This window comes from Piliocolobus tephrosceles, chromosome 5 (genome assembly GCF_002776525.5).
Source record: "Piliocolobus tephrosceles isolate RC106 chromosome 5, ASM277652v3, whole genome shotgun sequence".
In the NCBI taxonomy this organism is placed as follows: Eukaryota; Metazoa; Chordata; class Mammalia; order Primates; family Cercopithecidae; genus Piliocolobus; species Piliocolobus tephrosceles.
In genome coordinates this window covers 127705322-127726355 of record NC_045438.1, presented here as the reverse complement: position 1 = coordinate 127726355, position 21034 = coordinate 127705322, and the positions used below count along the sequence as shown (strand labels likewise).

At 45.7% G+C, this 21034-nt stretch overlaps 2 protein-coding genes across 3 annotated transcripts in view; one reads left to right on the top strand and one right to left on the bottom strand.

The window, feature by feature from the left end:
• Positions 1-15988, bottom strand: part of UNC5CL (unc-5 family C-terminal like) — a 39224-nt gene extending 23236 nt beyond the window's left edge. The window contains exons 1-3 of the mRNA XM_023212729.2: positions 14201-15988; positions 13520-13605; positions 10748-10845 (exon numbers count right to left, since the gene is read on the bottom strand). The gene's annotated coding sequence lies outside the window, so the exon portion shown is untranslated. The remainder of the gene's footprint in view (positions 1-10747; positions 10846-13519; positions 13606-14200) is intronic.
• Positions 1-21034, top strand: part of APOBEC2 (apolipoprotein B mRNA editing enzyme catalytic subunit 2) — a 27733-nt gene extending 6699 nt beyond the window's left edge. Inside the window, exons 2-5 of one of the 2 annotated variants that reach the window (XM_031935639.1) lie at positions 5577-5653; positions 8161-8315; positions 15978-16542; positions 18942-21034. In XM_031935639.1, coding sequence (XP_031791499.1) covers positions 8185-8315; positions 15978-16521 — 675 coding nt within the window. In that variant the 5' untranslated portion in view covers positions 5577-5653; positions 8161-8184 and the 3' untranslated portion in view covers positions 16522-16542; positions 18942-21034. Of the gene's footprint in view, positions 1-5576; positions 5654-6121; positions 8316-15977; positions 16543-18941 lie in introns of those variants that run through there. The other variant, XM_023212731.3, reaches the window with a different exon arrangement.

Here is a 21034-nt window from a genome sequence, read left to right as displayed (position 1 = left end):
CCCTTCTCGGCCTCCCAAAGTGCTGGGATTACAGGCTTGAGCCACCGCGCCCGGCCTTTTCTAAACCTTCTTAGTGGCTTTTTAATTTTTGTCTCCTCCCTTCTCTGATTTTCTTCTGTCCTTGTTTCAAAGCCCTGATGATGGCAAGGAGTGACTGCCCCTGAGTATGCCTCCTCAAATCTTTAACAAAGTCAGCTGGAAGACCCAGACACCTTGCAGTAGGGGGTCTCCACCTGCTGCATGATGGGATCACCAGCAGTGTTTAAAAATCCTCATCAGCCTCTCCAGGGAGGAGGCCTGAGCATCAACATTTTTAAAACTTCCCGAGACCTCCTCAGGTGCAGCCAAGGCTGAGAACCACAGCTGTATGGAGCTTTTTAAAAAATGCATATTCCTCAGACCCCACCCAAGACCCATAAATGAGAACGTTGTGGGTGGGCTCTTGGCATCTTTAGATTTAAAACCTCCTGAGCACTTCTGTCAGCTGCTAGCTAGTTTGAGTGCTTTGGGCACAGATCATTTATCAGGGCCCGTTTAGCCTTGACAATCTGAGGTTTCGTGAGCTGAGTTTTAGAGCTGAAACAAACTGTGTGCTCTCAGGTGAGAAGCCAGCAGGGCAGCATAATTTGAGAAGGGGAGTGGCTCTTTCCAGAGCTCACCCAAGAGAGGGTGTCTGCAGCCTCCCCTCCTCCACCAAGGACATGCTCAGCCCAGTGGGTCAGGTTACGGGCACCCCAGGAGGACACAGTGTCCCACCCACCTTTGTATCTCCAGCCCCAGGGCAGGGCAGAGCACAGAGTAGGTGCTTGTATGTTTTTATTTGTTGATTAATTTAATGAACAGATGAACACATTGTCATACTTCAAAAACAAATGCTGACCAGCACCCTGCCGCCACCCCTACCCCCACCCCTACTCTGGCACAACTGAAAAAAGAATGGAAAGGCTTTAATCATTTTGGAAACTCCTGGTTCTAATGTGCAACCAAACTGAGACCCGTTGCTGCAGGGCACTGCTTCTCAAAATGTGCCCCAGAGAGACCTCCTTGAGACACTTGTTGGGACTCCAGACCCATGAAATCAGATCATCTTGGGGAGTGAGAGCAATAGGGTATGGTGATTTACAGTTCTGGCCATGAAGTCAGAACAACCTGGGGTTGGATACTGACTCTGTTATCTATTAACTGGTAACCTGGTGCAACTTTTAGCTATAAATACTGATTGACAGAGGATAGGCTAGGAACCCACAATACATGGGTTCTTACCCCAGCTCTACTACCATTGTGTGATCTTGGCAAGTGGGTACTCCAGACTTTATCTTCCATTACCATTATTATCATCTCATAATAATATATGCATTGTAATATTTGCTACCAATTTTATTCATTACCAGCTAATTCTAGAAGTTAGGCAGAACCTCCATGAAGATGTACGATGCCTATGGTATTACTTTGACCTCCCCAAGGCAAGCTGGAGCCACTAACCCATGCCTCTAGCTTTGGACTTAGCCCTAGAAGAAAGCTTAATTTGGGCAGTGTCCCCAGCCCTGGGCTGGCATGACTGCCTGATACACCATGAGCCAAGCTAAAGAGATTTTTGGCCATGTGCAGAAACTCAGCATGAAAGGGCAGAATCCCAACTCCAAACTCCTATCCTCTGACTTCAAAGTTGTCCTTAAAATCCCCCTCTGCCCCAGTTCCTTGGTTCCTGGGTGAAGGGAGCCTCTAATCCCACAGTCTCCCAACCTTCCTGGGACTCTTGTCTTTCCCCTTACCCACTTCCCAGTTCAGAGCCCAGCCTAGCGGACACCTGCCTTTGGCCCTCCTCTCTTGTTACTTAAGAGCTGTGCCTAAATAGACTTGGAGCTGCCTCTTCTCTTTGCAAGTGTATCCCAGGATTCCACCATTCAGATTGTGTGCACATTTTTGTTCTGAGGCAGTATTTTTCCATTTGCCTCTGATTTGGTGAGTCGGAGAGAGACAAGATCATTAGGCTCTGCAGATCTCCCGTCCAGTGGCTGCAGAGGCACTAGGTAAAACAGCAGATCCAGGAGGTGTCATATCTCATTCTACTGTATCCTAGTCCATCCTTTCCTCCTCTAAACCTTCACTCTTCCTTCACTCTTCCTCACTTTGCCAATTTCTGCAGAATGGAGACATAGAGGGGCTAGGTGAGGATGGCAGATTGGTAGATGTATGCCCAGTGGACAAAGGTTGGTCAGCTGGGCTAGGAACGGGGCAGAGGGCAGGATGTATTTATTCTGCACATCTCTGGCCCCTCCTACCTACAGGCAGGTAGAGCTGCTGCGTAGGAGAAGCCTGGAGGCCCCTGAATGTTGTCAGTCCTGGGCCAGGGCTCCAAAGTCTCTTTTCTTTTGTGAATGGCCACCATCTGCTCTATCTCTTGGGGTTCCCCTGCACCCCAAGCCCAGTTTCAGAGTCTTCCCAGAGGTTCCCTTTCTTGTAGTTCCAGAAAACAAGCACACAATCCTTTTAAGGATTTTACCACTGATTCTCATCAGCAGCTCACAAGGTACTCAGTCCAAAGCCCAACTTTGCTAAGAACTTCCTCAGATATCGACCTTCCTCTTCTATCCTCAGGTAGAGCCCACCAAAACATTTACCCACCTCCCAGACTCCTTCTCCCCCCACCCCTACAAAGTCGAGGACACTCCATACATTTAGGCTCTTCTTCTGATATGGAAGCCAGGGGAAGCCATCCCTGGTCATACCAGGGCCTCGGTCATATTCATCAGGGCCTCATTTGTCCCTTTCCAAGGTCCCACGGCCCACATAGGGATTATCCGCTAAGAGAAGCACCAAAAAACCCCCCTAGCTCTTCCACTTGCACCTACTCCAACACATTTCTCATCTTAAGGGCTGAAATTCTCCTCTCAAAAGTTGACTGTAGTTTGTCACCTCCTCCCAGTAGGTTCTTTGGCCTTGCAAACACCCCTTCAAAGAGGAATACTATTAGTCACCTTAATGTACATGATCCTTATCAGATCACTTTCTTCAAAGACTGAAAGTGCCAGCCGTAGTAGCCGGGCGGTGCCAGGAGTAGTTACTGGAATGGAAACCATGGTGACCAGGACTAAAGTCCCGGGAGTTACCATTTTACCCAGGGTGGCATGTCCCACATGGCAAGGCAAGGATTGTGTCCTGTACAGAAGACTGCAAACTCTGCCCTGCCCTGTGATTCTGGCGCCTTCTCCAATCCCAGCCTCAGACTCTGGAAGACCCTTGGCCCCCTCCCCTCTTCACTGGCCAAGACTGCTCAAAGCCCTGGACACTTCGTGTTTACATCAATAGAGCAGTTGCTAGAGGAAGCAGCCTCCTGCCCTCCAGAGGAATGTCTGGTGCCCAAGGTCTGTTGTTTGTGTACCTTGTCTCAGTAGTGACCGGAGGGGCAGGCACGCCTGGGCTGGGTCTCTGGGGCAACGCACTGTTAGGGTCCCAGCTGTCCCTGCACATAAAGCACCAACTCCATCAATGCACCCCTGAGGTATCCTCTTTCAGGGAGTGAGAATTTAAACCTTCCTCTGGTGAGGCTTCTATTTTCCACCAGCCCCCCTCCTGGCCTCTCTGCTCCCTTCCCAATGAGGGCAGCTCCACGTCCGGCCAAGATCCAAGGAACAACCGTGCCTGACCCTGTCCTCTCCTTCTCAACCACCTCCTAGAATCTCTGAGTGTTTTCTGAAATGACCGTGGGAAATGGGACAGGGAGAGGCATGTTACAGTGTATGCCAGGCCTAACCCAGCTCCTTCCAGCCACTGCCATCCCAACAAGAAGGGGGCAAGGACCGGCAGAGACAGGATGGGAGGATTCCAATTTTGGTTTCCATCCCCAGATACTAGCTGTCTGGTGTCTCTTAACCTGCACCCCCAAAAGACAGATATATATACACACACACACACACACACCTTCATGTACCAGTTACTTCCTAGAGTCTGTTCTTCCTGCAAGAACTCCTTCTCAGCCTCTTCAACTCCCACTGGTCTCTGTCCTTCCCTTCTCCCAGAGCTGGGCCTCAGGGGTGCTGGCAGCAGTTGAGACTGAATGGTGAAGGAGGTAAAACATGACTCTGGAAGCACATGGCTCTGCCCTCTCTAGCTGCATCACCTTGGGCAAGTCACTTAACCTCTCTGGTCTCAATTTCCTCACCAGAAAAATTAGGATAATAATAGTACCTACCCCAAACATCCTTGTGAGGAATAAATGAGTTAACCTACATAATATTTTAGGGCAATCTCAGGATGTCAGCTCTCCTTGTTACTAAATTCCAGGGAATATGACACAGTAGGAGAAGCATGGAACTTGGGAGCTGACAGATTTGGGTTCAAATCCCAGCACCCCACTGACTCCACGTGTGACCTTGAATGAAATACCTTACTGCCCAGTATCCTCCTGTGCAGGAGGGGGACTATCGATAGAACCTTACCCAAAAGGGTTAACACTGGGGATGGGGTGTGCCAGTCCTAAAGAGTATAGAGGCAGCTGTAGGGAGAGGAGTCAAGCTCCTGGCATCTGATCCCCCAGATTAGTTGTTGCACTCTGGGGTGAGCAAGGTAAACTGGTATGACTTGGAAAGGAGAGCCAGAGACCAGCCAGGAATTCAGGCCCCCAGGAGGTGCCATAAATAGCCAGAGCAGATCAGAGGGCCTCCAGGGATGGCAGGTTGGGAGACGAGGAAGGCTCAAAGCAGCAGTGAAAAAGGAAGCTGTCAGTCATCAGTCTGGGGGCAGACCCAGGGCCCTCTCCCAAAGGTCAAAGGGAAAATTGTCTATAAGTAAGATAGAAGAAAGGGGTCAACTCTTAAGAAAGGACCAGGCTGAGACCACCTGTGCACCATTCACTCTGAGCTGTTGGGAGAGGCAGGACATTCTCGCCACACCATTCACCCGTGGTCTTCACAAGCCCACTCTGCGCCCTATTTTCTGCTTTTTGACCATTTGGAAATAGAAATCAATAGCACAGCCTGTGTCACAGATGGGAAAACAGAGGCTCAGAGATGTCAAGTGATTTGTCCAAGATCACACAGTGAATCAGGGGCTAAGATGGGGATATGAACATAGAATATTTTTTGCCTCCTAATCCAGGGTTATACATGACAGCCAAAATAGAAGGCCCTGTCCTCAGGGAGGAAGTCTTTCTAGCAGGAGAACAGTGAACTGAAAGGATCCATCCTCCTTGCTTTCCTCCCCAAGACATTTTACTTTTCTTCCGTTGATCCAGGCATATCACCGAAGCTGGGCCTGGGAAGTGGTCGACAGATGCACATTTATAATGCTTCAGAGATGTTTTATCAAAGGTAGCTGTGCGCAGCCCTGGGAATAGGCTGAACTTGGGCTCCAAAGACCTGAATTCAAAGCCCGTGTGATCTTATACAAATCACTTCACCTTTCTCAGCCACAAGTCCCTAACTTGCAAAATGAGGTCCATAATTCACACCCATGTGTAAGGACTAAATGAGATAATGCATGCTTGAGTGCTTGATTAATGCCCCAAATATGATAAAAGCTGGGAGCCCCTGGTGAGGCAGCACCTTATTCATCTCTGTACTCTTGGTATTTACCAGAGCACCTGGAACATAGGAACGTCTGATAAATGTTGACTGAACAAGAAAATGAAGTAAACTCTTCGCATTTAAACGTGGTATGTTTGTGTCATAACAACATTCTTTGCAGTTTATCAGCTGCCACTGTCTTTTTATTGTGGACACAGGAACCATTACCTCTACTCTGTGCTTTATTCCCCTGGAAAAATGTTTGAAAAAATAAGATGTGGATAAAAATGCTTTCAGTGGCCAGGCACGGTGGCTCATGCCGCCCAGCACTTTGGGAAGCCGAGTCAGGCAGATCACGAGGTCAGGAGATGGAGACCATCCCGGCCAACACGGTGAAACACAGGTGAAACCCTGTTTCTACTAAAATCACAAAAATTAGCCGGGCGTGGTGGCACGCACCAGTAGTCCCAGCTACTTGGGAGGCTGAGGCAGGAGAATTGCTTGAACCCAGGAGGCGGAGGTTGCAGTGAGCCAAGATCGTGCCACTGCACTCCAGTCTGGCAACAAAGTGAGACTCCATCTCAAAAAAAAAAAAAAAAAAAAAATGCTTTTAGTAGTAAATCCAAAAGGTAGGGGACCATATAATTTATTGTTCACAGCGGGACACCTTTGGGAGTAAAGGGGTGCTATTAGTAATTATGTCTGGACAACAGGAAGAAACCATGAGCATCCCTGGCAAACAAAATGCTGGGCATCACACTAACAGAGCACTCTGCTGCTCACTCTCTGGAGGAGGGAGCCCAAATCTTCCAAGCCATCTTGACTCCTCTTCTCTAGTCAGACCCTCTAAAGGGTGCCCTATCCTCTCATCTCCACCAGCCAAACCCATTTGGAGCTGTTTTCAGATCCATTCCCCAGTGTTCTTAGGTTCCTCATTTTCAACCTACAAGTGACCCCGACCCCTTCCTTCTGCTTCCCTGAGAATGGCCTAGAGGGTTTGCACTGCTCTAAACACAAAGACTTTTGCCCCTGCTAAGTAGCCATCATGAGAGCTGCAAAAATCATCTAGCCATCCTCTGCTGCTGTTCCAGCTCAGGGTCTTTTCTAGGAGACCCCATCATCTCTCTCTGGCCTCAGTAGGTTTCTCATTGGGCCCCTGCCTCTGCTCTTCCCAAGTGCTCAGACCATCTGTTTCATCTGTTCAGAGACAAAGGCTTCCCACCTCACTCAGAGAAAAAGCAAGGTACTTATGACAGCCCATAAGGCCCCAGTCCCTTTTACCCTTGTTATCTCTTTGGTTTGATCTCTTAGAACTCTCCAGTCATCCAGATGTCCTCACTAGTTCCTCAAACACCTCAGGAAGGCTCCCTTCTCAGAGCCTTTGCTCACGTTGTTCCCTCCTTGGAACGCTTTCCTCTTATATATCCAAATGATTAGTTCCCTTGCCTCCTTCACACCTTCTTCAATTGTCTCCTTTTCAAAGTCCTTCACCCTGGCCATCCTATAAGGATGTAACCCCACCTCTTAGCACTTCCTGTTTCCATTTCCTGTCTTTTCTCCTTGGCACTTATCAGCACCAAATAGATGATGTATTTTACTTATTTGTTGTCCAGTCCCTCAAGCTCCACAAATCCTCACAGCAGGGATTTTCATTTGCTTTGTTCTTTTGCCATATTCCCAGTACCTGAAACAGCACCTGGCATAGAGTAAATGCTCAATAAATATTTGTTAAGATGAATAAAAGACTGACTGTGAGGCCACATAGCATGGAGGTTGAATATTTGGCCTGAAGTACAAAGGCCTGCGTTTTAATCCTGGCTCTGCACACTTCTGTGAGTCTCAGTTTACCTGTAACGTGGCATAATACACATCGCCTCCCACGGCTGTGGCAAGCATACATCTGATTTCATTTAAACCCCTAAACCCACTGCCTGGCCTATTTCAAAATCTCTGAGCTAAGTAAATGGCAGCTGTTGTTACTCAGGGAGGCTCCTGATCGATTTGACATTACATTATGGCTTCGTAATAGGCAAATCAGCACCCGCCGCTTTTGAGTCACAACTCACACACTTTCTCCCCAAATTGTCAGTTTTGATCCCACCTCTTCCCAGGCCCCTCCTTTCCTAAACCCATGTTCCCCCAGAGGAAATGGCCTGGGTCTTTTTGCAGTCATCCCCTTTCAACACACATCTCCTCCTGCTTATATTTCAGAAGGCCACCCTCCTAAATCTCAAGATGCCTGCCCTGGGGCCCCTTCCAAACTCTCCCCCAGTGGAGCCAGGGAAGTTGGGTGGGAAACAAAGGGGAGAATATGAGGTGAGCTGAAAGGGAGAGGGAGAGGAGAGCAGGCCAAGCCATACCCACCTGCCAGGTTCCTGTCTTTGCCTACTGATAAATAGGGGATACTAATGGCCAGATTTTCCATTCCCCCACCCCAGCACCCGCCGTCACTCAATTAAAAAAAGATAGAGGGAGAGAGCCTGGGGGAGGGGCAGGAGGCCTTGGCTATAAAGCCTGTGGCTAAGTGGGAAGAGCACGAAGTTGGGCCTGCTGGGTCCTTTTCCCGTCATCCCCAGCCAGATTTAGCTGCTGACAGCTGCTTGGGACTCTGCCGCCAGAGCCTGGCCCAGATCTGCCTGCCTCTCCTTTCTCTCAGTGATTCCTGAGCCACAGACCCTCCATGGCCCAGAAGGAAGAGGCTGCTGCAGCCGCTGAGGCTGCCTCCCAGAATGGGGAGGATCTGGAGAACCTGGACGACCCTGAGAAGCTGAAAGAGCTGATTGAGCTGCCGCCCTTTGAGATTGTCACAGGGTAAGCCTCAGATGTGGGCCCGGGTTCTGCTCCCTAGAAGAGTACAGGCTTGGGGTAGGCTGTGGAAATTCAGGATGGTATTTTATTAGGCGTCAGGGCCAGCTACAATCCTGTAGCAGTGAGAGTGCACCAGTGGGCACGGCAGGGGTGGTAGGGGACCCAGCAGCAAATTCTCATGGCTTCTTAGGGTGACACCTTGGGCTCTCTAATCAGGGAGAGGTAGGAGGAGCTCCTCGGAGGCAAGAGTCCAGAGAATAAAACCACCCCTCAGGCCTCCTGGTATTGGGACAGCCACCTGCCTCTCTGGGTAGAGGCTTAGTCCCAGGGAGTTTGGTGAGGACAGAAGATGAGACTGGCACATCTATATGTGGCTCCGGTCAAAGCACCCCTTCCCCTCAACTTCTCTGTTCCTGAGTGGGTCTCTCCTCTAGCCATAGGCCTCTAGCCCTTTCTTTAGAGCTTCTTCCTGGAGTAGAAGCTCCCAAGACAGGAAAGATATCCATCCTTTCCCAAGACTCAGAAGCAGCTTTTTTCTTATTAAATCTATTCTGAGTCTCCTCAGGGGCTATCCCATAGAGAAACAGGGAAATTACATGCAGATAACGCAGCCCAGGAGCTTATGGACACAGGAGCTGTTCCAACATGCTCAGGCATTGCCTAGAGGAACTGGGACCCAAAGAAAAGGTTCTACAGGCTGCGAGGAGGGGGCTGTGTGCAGGGTACCTCTGTCTTATCCAGATTATGCCATCTCCAGGAAGAAAACTAAGTAGGCTTCTTCCTTTTCCCTTTCTATTCCTGCAGTGGAAGACCCTGCTAAATCCTGAGCAAAGAATAAAGGGAATCTGTGAGGCCACATTTCCTCCCTGAACCAAACGTTTCCTTCATGGGGTCTCCAGGAATGCCCACAGGCAGAGTGGGTGCGAGACTAAGAGAAGTTTCAGGAAGAAAGGAGGCATGATGCTTTCAAGGGGGAAAGGAGGCCCTGAATGGCAATTTGGACTTGATATTTCAAGCTTGGCAAGTGATTTTCCAGTCAGCCACAGTTTTAGCACTTATAACATGAAGAACCTATACTAGTAAGGTCCCTTCCAGCTCAGATGTTTTCTGATTTCCAAGAGAACCTAAGGGAAAATGCATCCTATTTCCTGAGGCAAGAGTAGCCCCTGAACTTCCATTTGCCCATGCCCACCCAACTAATCTCACCCTCATCCTAGGATTAAGGGAGCAGCTGGGCACAGATTAATATAGACACAGGGAAAGCCTAGGGCAGCCTGGCCAGGACAGTCCTCAATTCCAGTGGCTTTCTTATGGAAGGAGAGCCTTTTTCTAACACTCAAGCATGCTGGTACACACTATCCTTAGTCATACACACACGCGTGTGCACACTACACTCTGTGTGACATTCCAACACAGAGGCAAGGTGGGTCAAGAACAGAATTAGACTGTTTGTTGAGCTAAACATGCTTTGGGGGTCCCAGAGCAATGGATCCTGAAGGGTTAAGTCCACTGATATAACTTCTATTTGTCCAGGGCTTTATAATCACAACATAGTTTCATGAACATGAGACCATTCAACACTCAGCACAAGGTAGGAGAAGGAGATGTATTATTGTCACTTTACAGAGGGGGAAACTGACACTCAGGGAGACTGAATGATATGTCCGAAACCACAGAACTGGGCACATCTTCTGACTCCCAGCAAAGTATCCTTTCTACTGGTCTCTTATTCATTCTGGGTTCCAGGTTTCCCAGAGCTCCACATTATCTCCATCTGGGAAGTAGAGAGGATCAGAGGCTTCTTAGGACCCAAGGCTCAGAAAAAGAGGCACAGAAGGGGCAGCGTTCTGAGCATTCTGTGAGCAGTTCAGGTGGGAGGTAGAGCCCTGAGTGTTTCCTGGCCACAAGTAACAGCTGTGGAGAGCTGTCTCCTGGGCTCCTCTGGGTAAACAGATGGCTTAAAATAGCCCAGAGGTGCAGCTGGGTCTGTACAGGGACAGGGTGAGGGAACAGTTTTCCTCTCCTTCCCTCTTGAGATGCATTCACTCCAGGACTCCCTCTTGGAGTCAAGGGGGTCACCAAAGCAGCTCCTTTTCTAGCCTGGTCTCCAATAGGGAAGATCTTGAGTGCTCCTTATATTTATTTGGGCCACAAACTAGCAGAAGAGCAGGTGGCTTTTCAGGAAACAGTCCGACATGAGGAGGGGGTAGCTGGCAGGAAGGAGAGATGTCCAGTTCATGGTTGAATAGGGCATTCAGGATAGAAAGTGGAACTGAGCACATTAACAAAATAACATGGTAGAATGTTCTGGAAAAGGGCCTAAGACTGCCATAGCGTGCTGAAGCCAGCTCCTGTTGGTTCACAAGTCTCTTCCCAACTCTGCATCCAGTGATATCACCTCGGGAGCTTGAAATCTCCATAATGGGAGTACTTACCTTATGGAAATCAGCAAACTTTAGAAATCAGGGATTCTTCCTCCTATCAGAGAGCTGAGCGTTACACTTACCAGCACACCACTGAAAACCAGAAACCTCTGAAAGTGAGAAGAGCAGTGGAAAATAGATCAAGTTTGGTAATGCTTAAGATGGAGCTCCAAAGGATACAATTTGAGGCCTGGAGAAGGCATCATATGTATCATACATCAATTTCCTTTTTGTTTTCTGGAGATGGGGTATTGCTTCTTGCTCTGTTGGCCAGGATGGAGTGCAGTGGTGCAATCACAGCTCACTGTCGTTTCAACCTCCCGGGCTCAGGTGATCCTCCTGCCTCAGCCTCCTGAGTAGCTAAGACTACAGGTGAATGCTACCACATCCAGCTAACTTTTGTATTTTTTTATAGAGATGGGTTCTCACTGTGTTGCCCAGGCTGGTCTCAAACTCCTGGCTTCAAGCAATCCTCATGCCTCAGCCTCCCAAAGTGCTAGGACTACAGGCATGAGCCACTGTGCCCAGACTAGCTTTGAGTGTCTACTGTTGTCCAAAACCTTAGAAGTTGGATTATTCACTCTTTCAGGTGAGGAAACTAAACCTCAGAGGGATTAAGTCATATGGCCAAAGCTTGTAGATGGAGTAGGATGTGAACCCCAGGACTGTCTGACTCCAAATCATCACACTGCATCCAAAAAACCAGAGAGGATTCTTTTTATATTTACTGAATAGGAGTTGATCATTTACTGCCTGTTTCCCCCGTTAGTATTCAACCTCTATGAGGATGGCACTTTGTCTTTTTCACTGCTTTATCCTTAGCACCAAGCTCCTGATAGGTACTCAATACGTATTTGTTGAATAAATGAATGACCTAATGAATAAGAACCTCTTGTGCGGTTTTTAGGCTGTCAGACAAGATAGGGAGTGAACTGGGGGAGGGTTTCTTGAGGACAGCAGCTCAGGGTGTATGAAGATCCAGCAGCACGAGGCTTAGGTAAGAATTCCCCTGGCTCATGCCTGCTTTTGGACACAGCACGTTTTAGTGGAGCTCTGGGGCACCAGAGCTGGTTGCTCCCCAGCTTTCCAACCCAGTGAGAAGAGACTGTGACTCTGCCTGGCAACACCCTTGATGTGAGCTTGGCTTTGTCTCTAGTTATGTTGTGTATGTTTCTACAGAAAGCAGAACCTCCTATCCAAGGGATTATTATGGAACAAAGATAAATGGCACACAGAGTGATTCTTCTTCCAACCACTTCTTTAGCTACCAGTAGTTTACTCTGGCCATGTAAGGAACACAGAGAGGCAGTGTCCAGAGGAGAAGGGCGAGATAAGGAGTGAGGGGACTTCGACATCAGTTAACACCAGACACAGCCCTTTACCCTCACCCTGGCCTCTGGAGCACGCTGGGTGGTGTGTCATCAAGAAGAGAAGGCAACCCACTGACCCTGGCCAACCTGCCTTCCACAGTGGGTTGGGGGCAGGTCAAAGCTCAGGTGTAAAGACCATGCCTCCCGGGGAAAACAGACAAGTCCAGGGCTTCCCTTGGGCAAAATCCCATCCAGTCCCACAATCCGGAGTTCCCTTCTCAGTTCTAGGGAGTCAGGCTGCTAGAACGCTCTGCTCCTGCTCTTACTACTCTTTCTGATTATGCCTACTCCTTGGTATCTGCTAGGAAAAGTGCTCTGAGAAAGCAGAAGGCCAGTGAAACCAGCAATCCTCCCTCTTTCACGCCAGTCACCAGTAGGTCTAGTGAGGGAAAGCTGAAACAAGTCAACACATAATAACCTGTGAGTAGATTTTTCCACTCATGGATTATTCTGGAGCAAATGTTTAATCTCAGCCCAGCTTCAACTGCCCTCTGGGTTGCTTCTTTTCACAGTATAGATTCATGCTTAGAAAATTCAAATGTTTTGAACGTGAACCTGAGAAAAATGTATTACATTTACTCACATTCCTTCTCCCTCCATCAAGCAGATTATCTTCCCATTTTTTTTTTTCTAGATATTTGGACTCTGTTTCCTCCCAAGTGAATTGAAATGCCCAGTAGCCTGGCTCTAAGTAGATGAAGTGTGACTGGCCTTGTTTGCAGAAAGTATGAGGAAATGGTGCTTAACAAGGTGCTATTAGAGGCTGGGGAGAGGGAATAGAAATCAGGCTGTAGATTTCTATGCATGAGGAAGTGACTGGATCAGGGAAAGAAATCTACTACCAGCATCTCTCTCCTGACCACCACCACCACCACCACCACCATACACACACACATGCGCGCACACACACACACACCTTTACAGGTAAAATATTTTCTGGGTTAAATGTAAACGACTATAGTTAAGTATGATACTTAGACCTATCATGCTACTTTAAAAAACCTGCTGGTGATTATTTAACGAGTCAGGTGTCATTATTTACTTCCTTCCACTAGTGAGCATAATGTTAATTTATTCTGTGAGTCTACAAAATTGCCCGAGATGGCCATGTTGTCTAGCTCCCTGGAGAAATTCCAGACCTCTACTACCTCTGTTCTCCTGGTTTTCCCCCAGGACCTAGCTATTTCAGTATGTGAGAGGCCTAAAGAATCTCATCTGACTTTTTTGCTCCTTCTAGAAGACCAAGAAACCCATTCAGAAATCAAGCAAGTTTAGTCTCTGAGCAAGCCCAAGGGAATGACTAGGAACCAAACCTTCCCTGCCTTTCCTTTGCTCCTTGAAAGCACTTCTTTTCCTGAGGCATCTAGTCCAGAAGGCTCTGCTGAGGGACAGAGTAGATTCTAGGGCTGCTCACCAGAGGGGTCGGAAACAGGTATTTATAGAGATGACCTTTCTTCCTCTCCCTGAGGTTTCAAGTTTCTCTGGGTCTTCTTCTCTCGCCTAGGGAAGAGGAGAAAGGGAAAATGTCAGAGCTTAAGAAGGGCAGAAAGAAACAGTCACCTCACAACCATCCAAGCCAATTTGCAATTGCATGCTGGGCCAAATTCACACTGGCCTAAATTCATACTTTCAGCTGAACTATACTGAGCAAAGTTGGAGCTGTGCTTTTGGGAGCTCCAGAAGGAAAAGAGGGACCACACGGCAACTACTGTTTAAGCCTCCAAGCTATTTGAGTAGCCATGAATACTTGCAAGGGTTCCACCTGACAATCCATCATATAGGTGGCCCTGGATTAGACTTGGGGAGGGGGGCAAAAGGGCTTGAAGAGCAAGTTTGGGCAGGAAAGGTAAGCTCTGTGCTTCTCAAAAGCAAAAAGACAATCCAGGAACTGAAGGGACCATTTGGCAACTGGTAAAGTTCAGGAGTGGTCTGGTAGGGTGAGTACCTTTAGGGAGCACTCACTATAAGTGAATGCCTAAGAGGGTTTGAGAAGAGGACCAGGGAAACATCAGGCGATCCATTCTCCTAAAATGTTAACTAAACAATAAACACCTCCAACTAGGCACAGAGGGGCTTAGAGAGCTAAGTATAGTACCTGAAGGAATCCTGGGGCTGGGTCCTCAAACACATCCATCTCCACAGTGGAAAACAAACCTGACAGCAAGGGACATGGAAACTTGGGTGGTGGACACATTTTGGTGATGGGCGGGGGTGAGGGAATCCTGCAGGGAAATAAGTCAAGTTTACTCTTATCTTTGGCATCTGCTGCTTATCCCTAGGCAGCCAAGGCCCTGGGATACCAGGGATTCCCCTGCAGCCCAAGGAGTCTGGTGAATTCTTTGCGTAAAGAGAAGAGGTGGAGATAGGCAATAGTAGAATCAATGGTGCCATAGCTATCTCTTGGGGTACCCAGAGAGATTACATTTTTAAAAAGGAAAACATTGAGTCTTTCTAGCTGGTACTCATCTCCTCCTCTCCTGACATTTTTCATCTCTCCTATTAAAACTTCATTTTCTTTGGCCTTCAAACTTGCACAAATCTTGCCTATTTTAGAAAAACACACACATACACATAAAAGTAAAAACAATCTTCAACTTTTTTCTTCTCCTTGTTATTACCAAAATTTTCAAAATTCCTGGCCTTTTCCCGCTATAGTTAAATATGATACTTAGACCTATCATGCTACTTAAATCTGATGGTAGAATGTTCTGGGAAAAAAAAATCCTGCTGTTTTCATTTCCTAACCATCCATCTCCTCCTCAAAGGCACCCACACAATTCATCACCAAGTCTAGTGTCCTAAGACACCTACTGGACTTGTTCAATTTGAGGCTTTTCCTCAGCTTCACACCATATGCCTATTGCCACCACAGTAATCTTGCATGGACATCACTTGTATTGTTTTTCTTCTCAAGAACTTGTAACAATTCTCTACTGCCTCCTGAATCAAGGCCATACTTTCGAGAACCTTCATAATACTTCCCCTACTGTACCTGTTCAATTTTAGCAGTCTTGTAATGTTCTCAGCTGTTTCATTCACATCTTCTCTGTCCAGCTGCAATCTAGCTGCTAAATTATAAGCATCTGGAGGGCAGACACCAAGTCCTTTAAGATTTTGAAGTGACTCAATACTAAATACAGGCTTAATTATCCCAAGATACCCTTGAGTAGTCTGGCCTCACAGACAAAATTTCTTGGACACTTACCATGTGACAATCCCTTTACCTGAAAGTTAACACAGACTTGAGAAGTAGTCACTAGGAGAGCATGGTATTGCAACTTTTAGGCCATTTCACGCCAAGATGCAATTTACAGGAGTTACAAGGAAGAGAAAAGAAAGCATAAAATGTTCTGCAAAATCTTTGTCTTGTTCTGTCTTGAGAAATTTTATATGCTTGCTACTTACCTGGCCACTTATTGAAATCATCCAAAGAGCTTTTTAAAAATACTGATGCTTAGACCAACTCTCTACATGTTCTGGTTTAATTGGTTTGGCATGAGGCCCAGGCATTAACATTCTTAGTCTTCTAGGTGATTCTAAGGTATAGGCAGGTTAAAGATTCAATGATTTAGAAATGTAGGGGTGTGTTGTGCTGGAAGAGAGATGGTGGAGACAATGTTTGGAGACCCTTCCTAGTAGCATGACCAGAATGCACACCTCAATCCAAATTCTCCTCTCCTTCAGAAAAACCCTTTTGGATTTTTTAATTTTTTTTTTTTTTTGGTCACTTATGTTACCACAGGCAAGACCTATTTCTAGTAAGAGTGAATGCATATCTGAAATACTGATCTGGAAGAGCTACCTACTCTAGGCTGGTTCTAGAAACAAGAACTTATCATTCTTTCCTGTCCTTTTGTCTCCTTGACCTACAGAGAACGGCTGCCTGCCAACTTCTTTAAATTCCAGTTCCGGAATGTGGAGTACAGTTCCGGGAGGAACAAGACCTTCCTCTGCTATGTGGTTGAAGCACAGGGCAAGGGGGGCCAAGTGCAGGCATCTCGGGGATACCTAGAGGATGAACATGCGGCTGCCCATGCAGAGGAAGCTTTCTTCAACACCATCCTGCCAGCCTTCGACCCAGCCGTGCGATACAATGTCACCTGGTATGTGTCCTCCAGCCCCTGTGCAGCGTGCGCTGACCGCATTACCAAAACCCTTAGCAAGACCAAGAACCTGCGTCTGCTCATTCTGGTGGGGCGACTCTTCATGTGGGAGGAGCCGGAGATCCAGGCTGCTCTGAAGAAGCTGAAGGAGGCTGGCTGTAAACTGCGCATCATGAAGCCCCAGGACTTCGAATACGTCTGGCAGAATTTTGTGGAGCAAGAAGAGGGTGAATCCAAGGCCTTTCAGCCCTGGGAGGACGTTCAGGAGAACTTCCTATACTACGAGGAGAAGCTGGCAGACATCCTGAAGTAGGGCAACTGGGCTCGGCCTCACGTGAGTTTTCCTGGTGCCATGGCACCATCACTTTATAATGTTAACTCCAGTAGAAGGTGTGAGGTCAGGTAGAATGAGTGATACATCTGATTTTCCTTTGGAAGGGTTTCATTTCTCTGCTTTTGACTGGTTGTAAAAATAGTTTAGAACATCATGTCTCCTTACTCTGAATCCCTCTCTAAACTTTTCCCTCCCACACTTTCTATCAAAGTAACTTTCCCCTAACTTAGAATACTCAAGGTTGACAGGAATCCTAAAACTTTTATGAGACAAGATGACCTTCTTTGGTTAAGACTGAGATGGTGCAAGGACCTGCTACTGAACCACAGCAGAGAAGATACTGAAATCCTCTGAGTATGCCCCCGTGTACATGTCAGAGATTGCTAACTCTAGACACCTTCTAGATGTCCCCCTCCCATATCCACTGGCAATCTTACCAGTCCATTTTTCTCTAATGAATGTTTTTTAGTCCTTCAGGGGCAATTTTTTCACTTATGGTAATTTTGAAATTCCCCAAATGGACTGGTATTTAACTTTTTTTTTAGCCAGACCTGCTTTCATGATTTCAAACAAATGGCTACACTTTGAAGGAGACCAATAATTGCTGAGTGAAAATATAATACGAGAACATTTTCCTTATGTTGAGAAGACCTCAGCAGAATTCATGAAGGATGTCGAATGCAGGAATGGGGATAATATAGTAACAAGCTAGTCCATGCAGGAATATTTAAAGAGTTAAAAAAGATGTTTGTAAATTAGGCAGCGCTCAGAAGTAACCTCTCACAGATATCAAGAGGTGATAGGAGAAAGATTATCTATTTAAGCAAATAATTAGGACACAATTAAGGCCAATTTGGCCCCTTGCTGAGGATAAATTAAACTCTAACAGAAACAAGCCAATTACCCTCAGGAAAGAGGGCTAAACGATCCTTTACTATCCTTTTTTGCATTTAGTCTGATGGAGTTTGTGCCTACAGAAATGCTATGACTAAGCCCCCTTTGCAAGGTCCCAGTTACTGATCAAATCTTCCAGTAATAGAGGAGGGGTCCTCACGACACTCTTACCCAACTTTAATTCTGCAACTCACATATTACTAAAACATGAAAACAACATGCTTCCATGAAGATAATTTACTTTTGGTCTTTCTCACTCCTAACACCCTTAAGAGAAGATGTCACTTCATAGACACGTTTAGGAAATATCAGTGTTCCAGGCCTTGATGTTGACAGGTGTTTTCTATCAGACATGCGCATGGGCACCTGATCATTCTCAAGCTGAGCATTTGCCAACCCATGAAGATACAACTTTCAGCCATTTCTTTAAAAAAGCAGGACTCAGTCAGTGAAGTCAAGTGAGCCTATGGTAGGGTATACTGTGTGGTGCTCTGCTCACATAAAATAAGACACTTGGTAGTGGTGAACAGTAGTCAAAACAGATTTCTGAGGGTGCCCTCTGAAAATATAAAATTTAACTTTTAGAATTCCTTGAAGATGTTCTTAGTGTATGTACTAGCACTGTAATTATAAACCCAACATAGATTCTACAGACTTAACTGGCAGCTTAAAATGTAATCCCAGTATACTTTCCTTTCAAACATCTTTCAGAGTCAAGGACCCAGCTGCCTAACTAGCAAGTCCTTAGGGCTTTTTAAAATGTTTTTTCAGTGATTTTTTTTTTTCATTAAAATCAAGCATTTCAAAGAAGATTTAAAATATGTTTACATTTTGGATTGAGGGTTGTATCTTATACTAAACTAAACAGAAGTAAAAGAAATAAATCACTGAGGAAAAAGTAAGTATCTAAGTCAGATTCGTTTTAAATGAAATATTACTAGACATCTTCAATTATAACCCGCCTTTCATCAAATATAACTATATTATCTGGACCCATTAACATGCTTCCCTGTCTTCTATTTGAATTGCTCATGTTTCTGAAGGGAAAGGTTAAGATATACCAAGTTAAAAAAAAAAAAAAAAAAAAAACTGGCATGAGATACAGTTGTAATCTAAAAGCCCCAAAACCCTGCTTACTTAAAATAATCTTGAGAAATGAGCATTTGTTAAATAAAGTGTCTTATTTTACACATTTCTTATTTCATCTTTTGTTTTTTTAAAAAAATGACAAAATAGTATTTAATCCTACATTTAGTCAAAAGACCAGAGTTAAAGCAGATCTCTTCTGGGGCTTTTTCTGTGTAAACTACATTAAAACATGAATGAAAGACTGGCTTCTGATTTAGTCAATCCTGGGTAAATCAGAAACCAAAGGAAACTCTGGAGGAGAAATTAAGGGACTTGTTGGGAAGAGCACACTGAAGCCTTAGTTCAAAAAGAAACGAGTCATTGTTGGGGGTCAGCAGGGCTCTCAGTAACACGTTTTGTTTGTTTGTTTTACCAAGGTCTTCCTGTTGCCACCAAGAGACAGCAGTGACATGTATAGCCATCTGGGACATGCCTGTCTTCCTAATATCATTTGGAGCTGGACAACATTTGACACCAACCAATCATACTGGACAAGGCCCTTAGAGGACTTGAAATATACTTCTCATGCTGTAATTCATTTAGGCTGTGCCTCTCTCTCTAATGCTGCTCTTGGGAAGGACGAAAGTGACCTACAAGGAGAGAAATGCAACCATCCATGGGTTCCAGTCAACTATGGGACTGAAGGTCCTAATTGCTCAACCAAGGGGGCTGCTTAACACCAAGAGCCTCAGACCCAAGGTTTAGATTTCTGAAATATGCAGTTTATGTTAAGTTGGGTATTTTTAAAAAAAAGAAAAACAGCAACATTAATAAAAGAAGTGGTGTGTTTTTCCCGTGGCCAGATTTTTAAGAAACTCGAACATTTGGAAGTTGCCACAGACCAGTGAGCCAGTCCCAGACACGGGGACACCCCAGGCTATGAACCAAGCCGTGGTTAAACCAGGACTTGCCTAGACAATGTAGAATAACCCTCCCATACAGACTTCTTATGACAATCAAATGAAAGCCTTTCCCTTCTCTGAAGGCAAGTAATCTGGCAGACGGTGGAACAAAAAGCATGAGAAATCTATGGTAGCCACATCCCAAATGCCAGTTAAAAAGCAACTAGCTTCTTTATTAGAGAGGAGTGGGTGAAAAGTAGTAATTTAATGTTCAGATATACACTCATTTAAAAGTATTCAATACATGATGTTTGATGGTAATGGCAGGATGATGTCAAGTCTCTCTTTTTTTTAAAGGTTTGTTTGAGTCCTATGTGGAAGCAAAAATTCACAGGTGAATTTCTGGGTGTTTGCCAAACTCTAACTAGGTTTCCAGGAATAATGTGTTCACCCTGATTACCAGGACATGCCTCCTTTCCCCAGGCTTCAAGTGTGATAAGTCGTCGGAATTTGACCCAAGACTACTATCGGTAAATGGCGAAGTGCTTTATCACATTCCTGCTGAGTCCCAGAATTCCACTGACAGCCAGTCCTGGATGAGACTAGGTTCTGTTTAAAGAATCAAGGCTCAAACGCCACGGAAAAAAAAAATAATAACCCTAACCTCTTTAAAAAAGTAAAGGAAGCCTAGAAAATCCATGTTTTGACTTGTGTTAAGGTTTACAGATGGTACTCAATTTACAATGGTTTGTCTTGCAATTCTTTGACTTTACAACAGTGCAAAAGCCATACACATTCAGTATACTCTTCAACTGAACTCAACTTAAGATGTGGTTACCCAGACATAGCCCTAACATAAGTTGAGGAACATCTGTAATTGCAGAGTTAAGCAAAATACTGTAGTTCTTATCCCCCACTCTCATTTTCAAATTTTTGTATTTAGACAATCTCTCCTTCCTTTTTCCCTTCAATTTTATGTGGACAAAAGCAGTACTTCAAGAAAAGCCTCAATCTAAAAGTTTGATAATGAACTTGACCCTCCACTGCCCCTACCCCAACAACATGAAGAATTTGTCTGTTCCACCTAGAAATACAAAAGTGCAATACTTTTTTGAAACTGTTGTCTCTTATCAGGCTGATTTGTGATAAGAACACAGTCTAAGGTACAAAGATCATATTTAATCAGTACTTTCCTGGTGTTTTAACCAGCCCCTTCTAAAATACAGTTGTTCTTTTATACTTGGGAAAGCAGCAAGTCCTATGACAGACTCAAAGTCACTCTAGGGAGAAAATCGACAGCAAGTCTGGTGTTTTAACTCTCAACACCACAGTAAGGGGAAAAAAGAAAACGTCTAGTTTCCCAAATAGCTCTGATACTGAACCATTGGCTAAATCCATGAACTTTATTTTCCTACCATAACCACAACAGAGGACTGGTCCTTGCAGCTTCGGAAGAAACGAGGACTAATATTTAGACCCCAGTTGGCTGTACATTCAAATCCTCTATGGAGGTTAAAAACACCAAAGTGGCCATCCCATTCCACCACATTTTTTTTTTTTTTTTTTTTTCAGATAGGGTCTTGCTCTGTTGCCCACACTGGAATGCAGTGGCACAATCACAGCTCAAT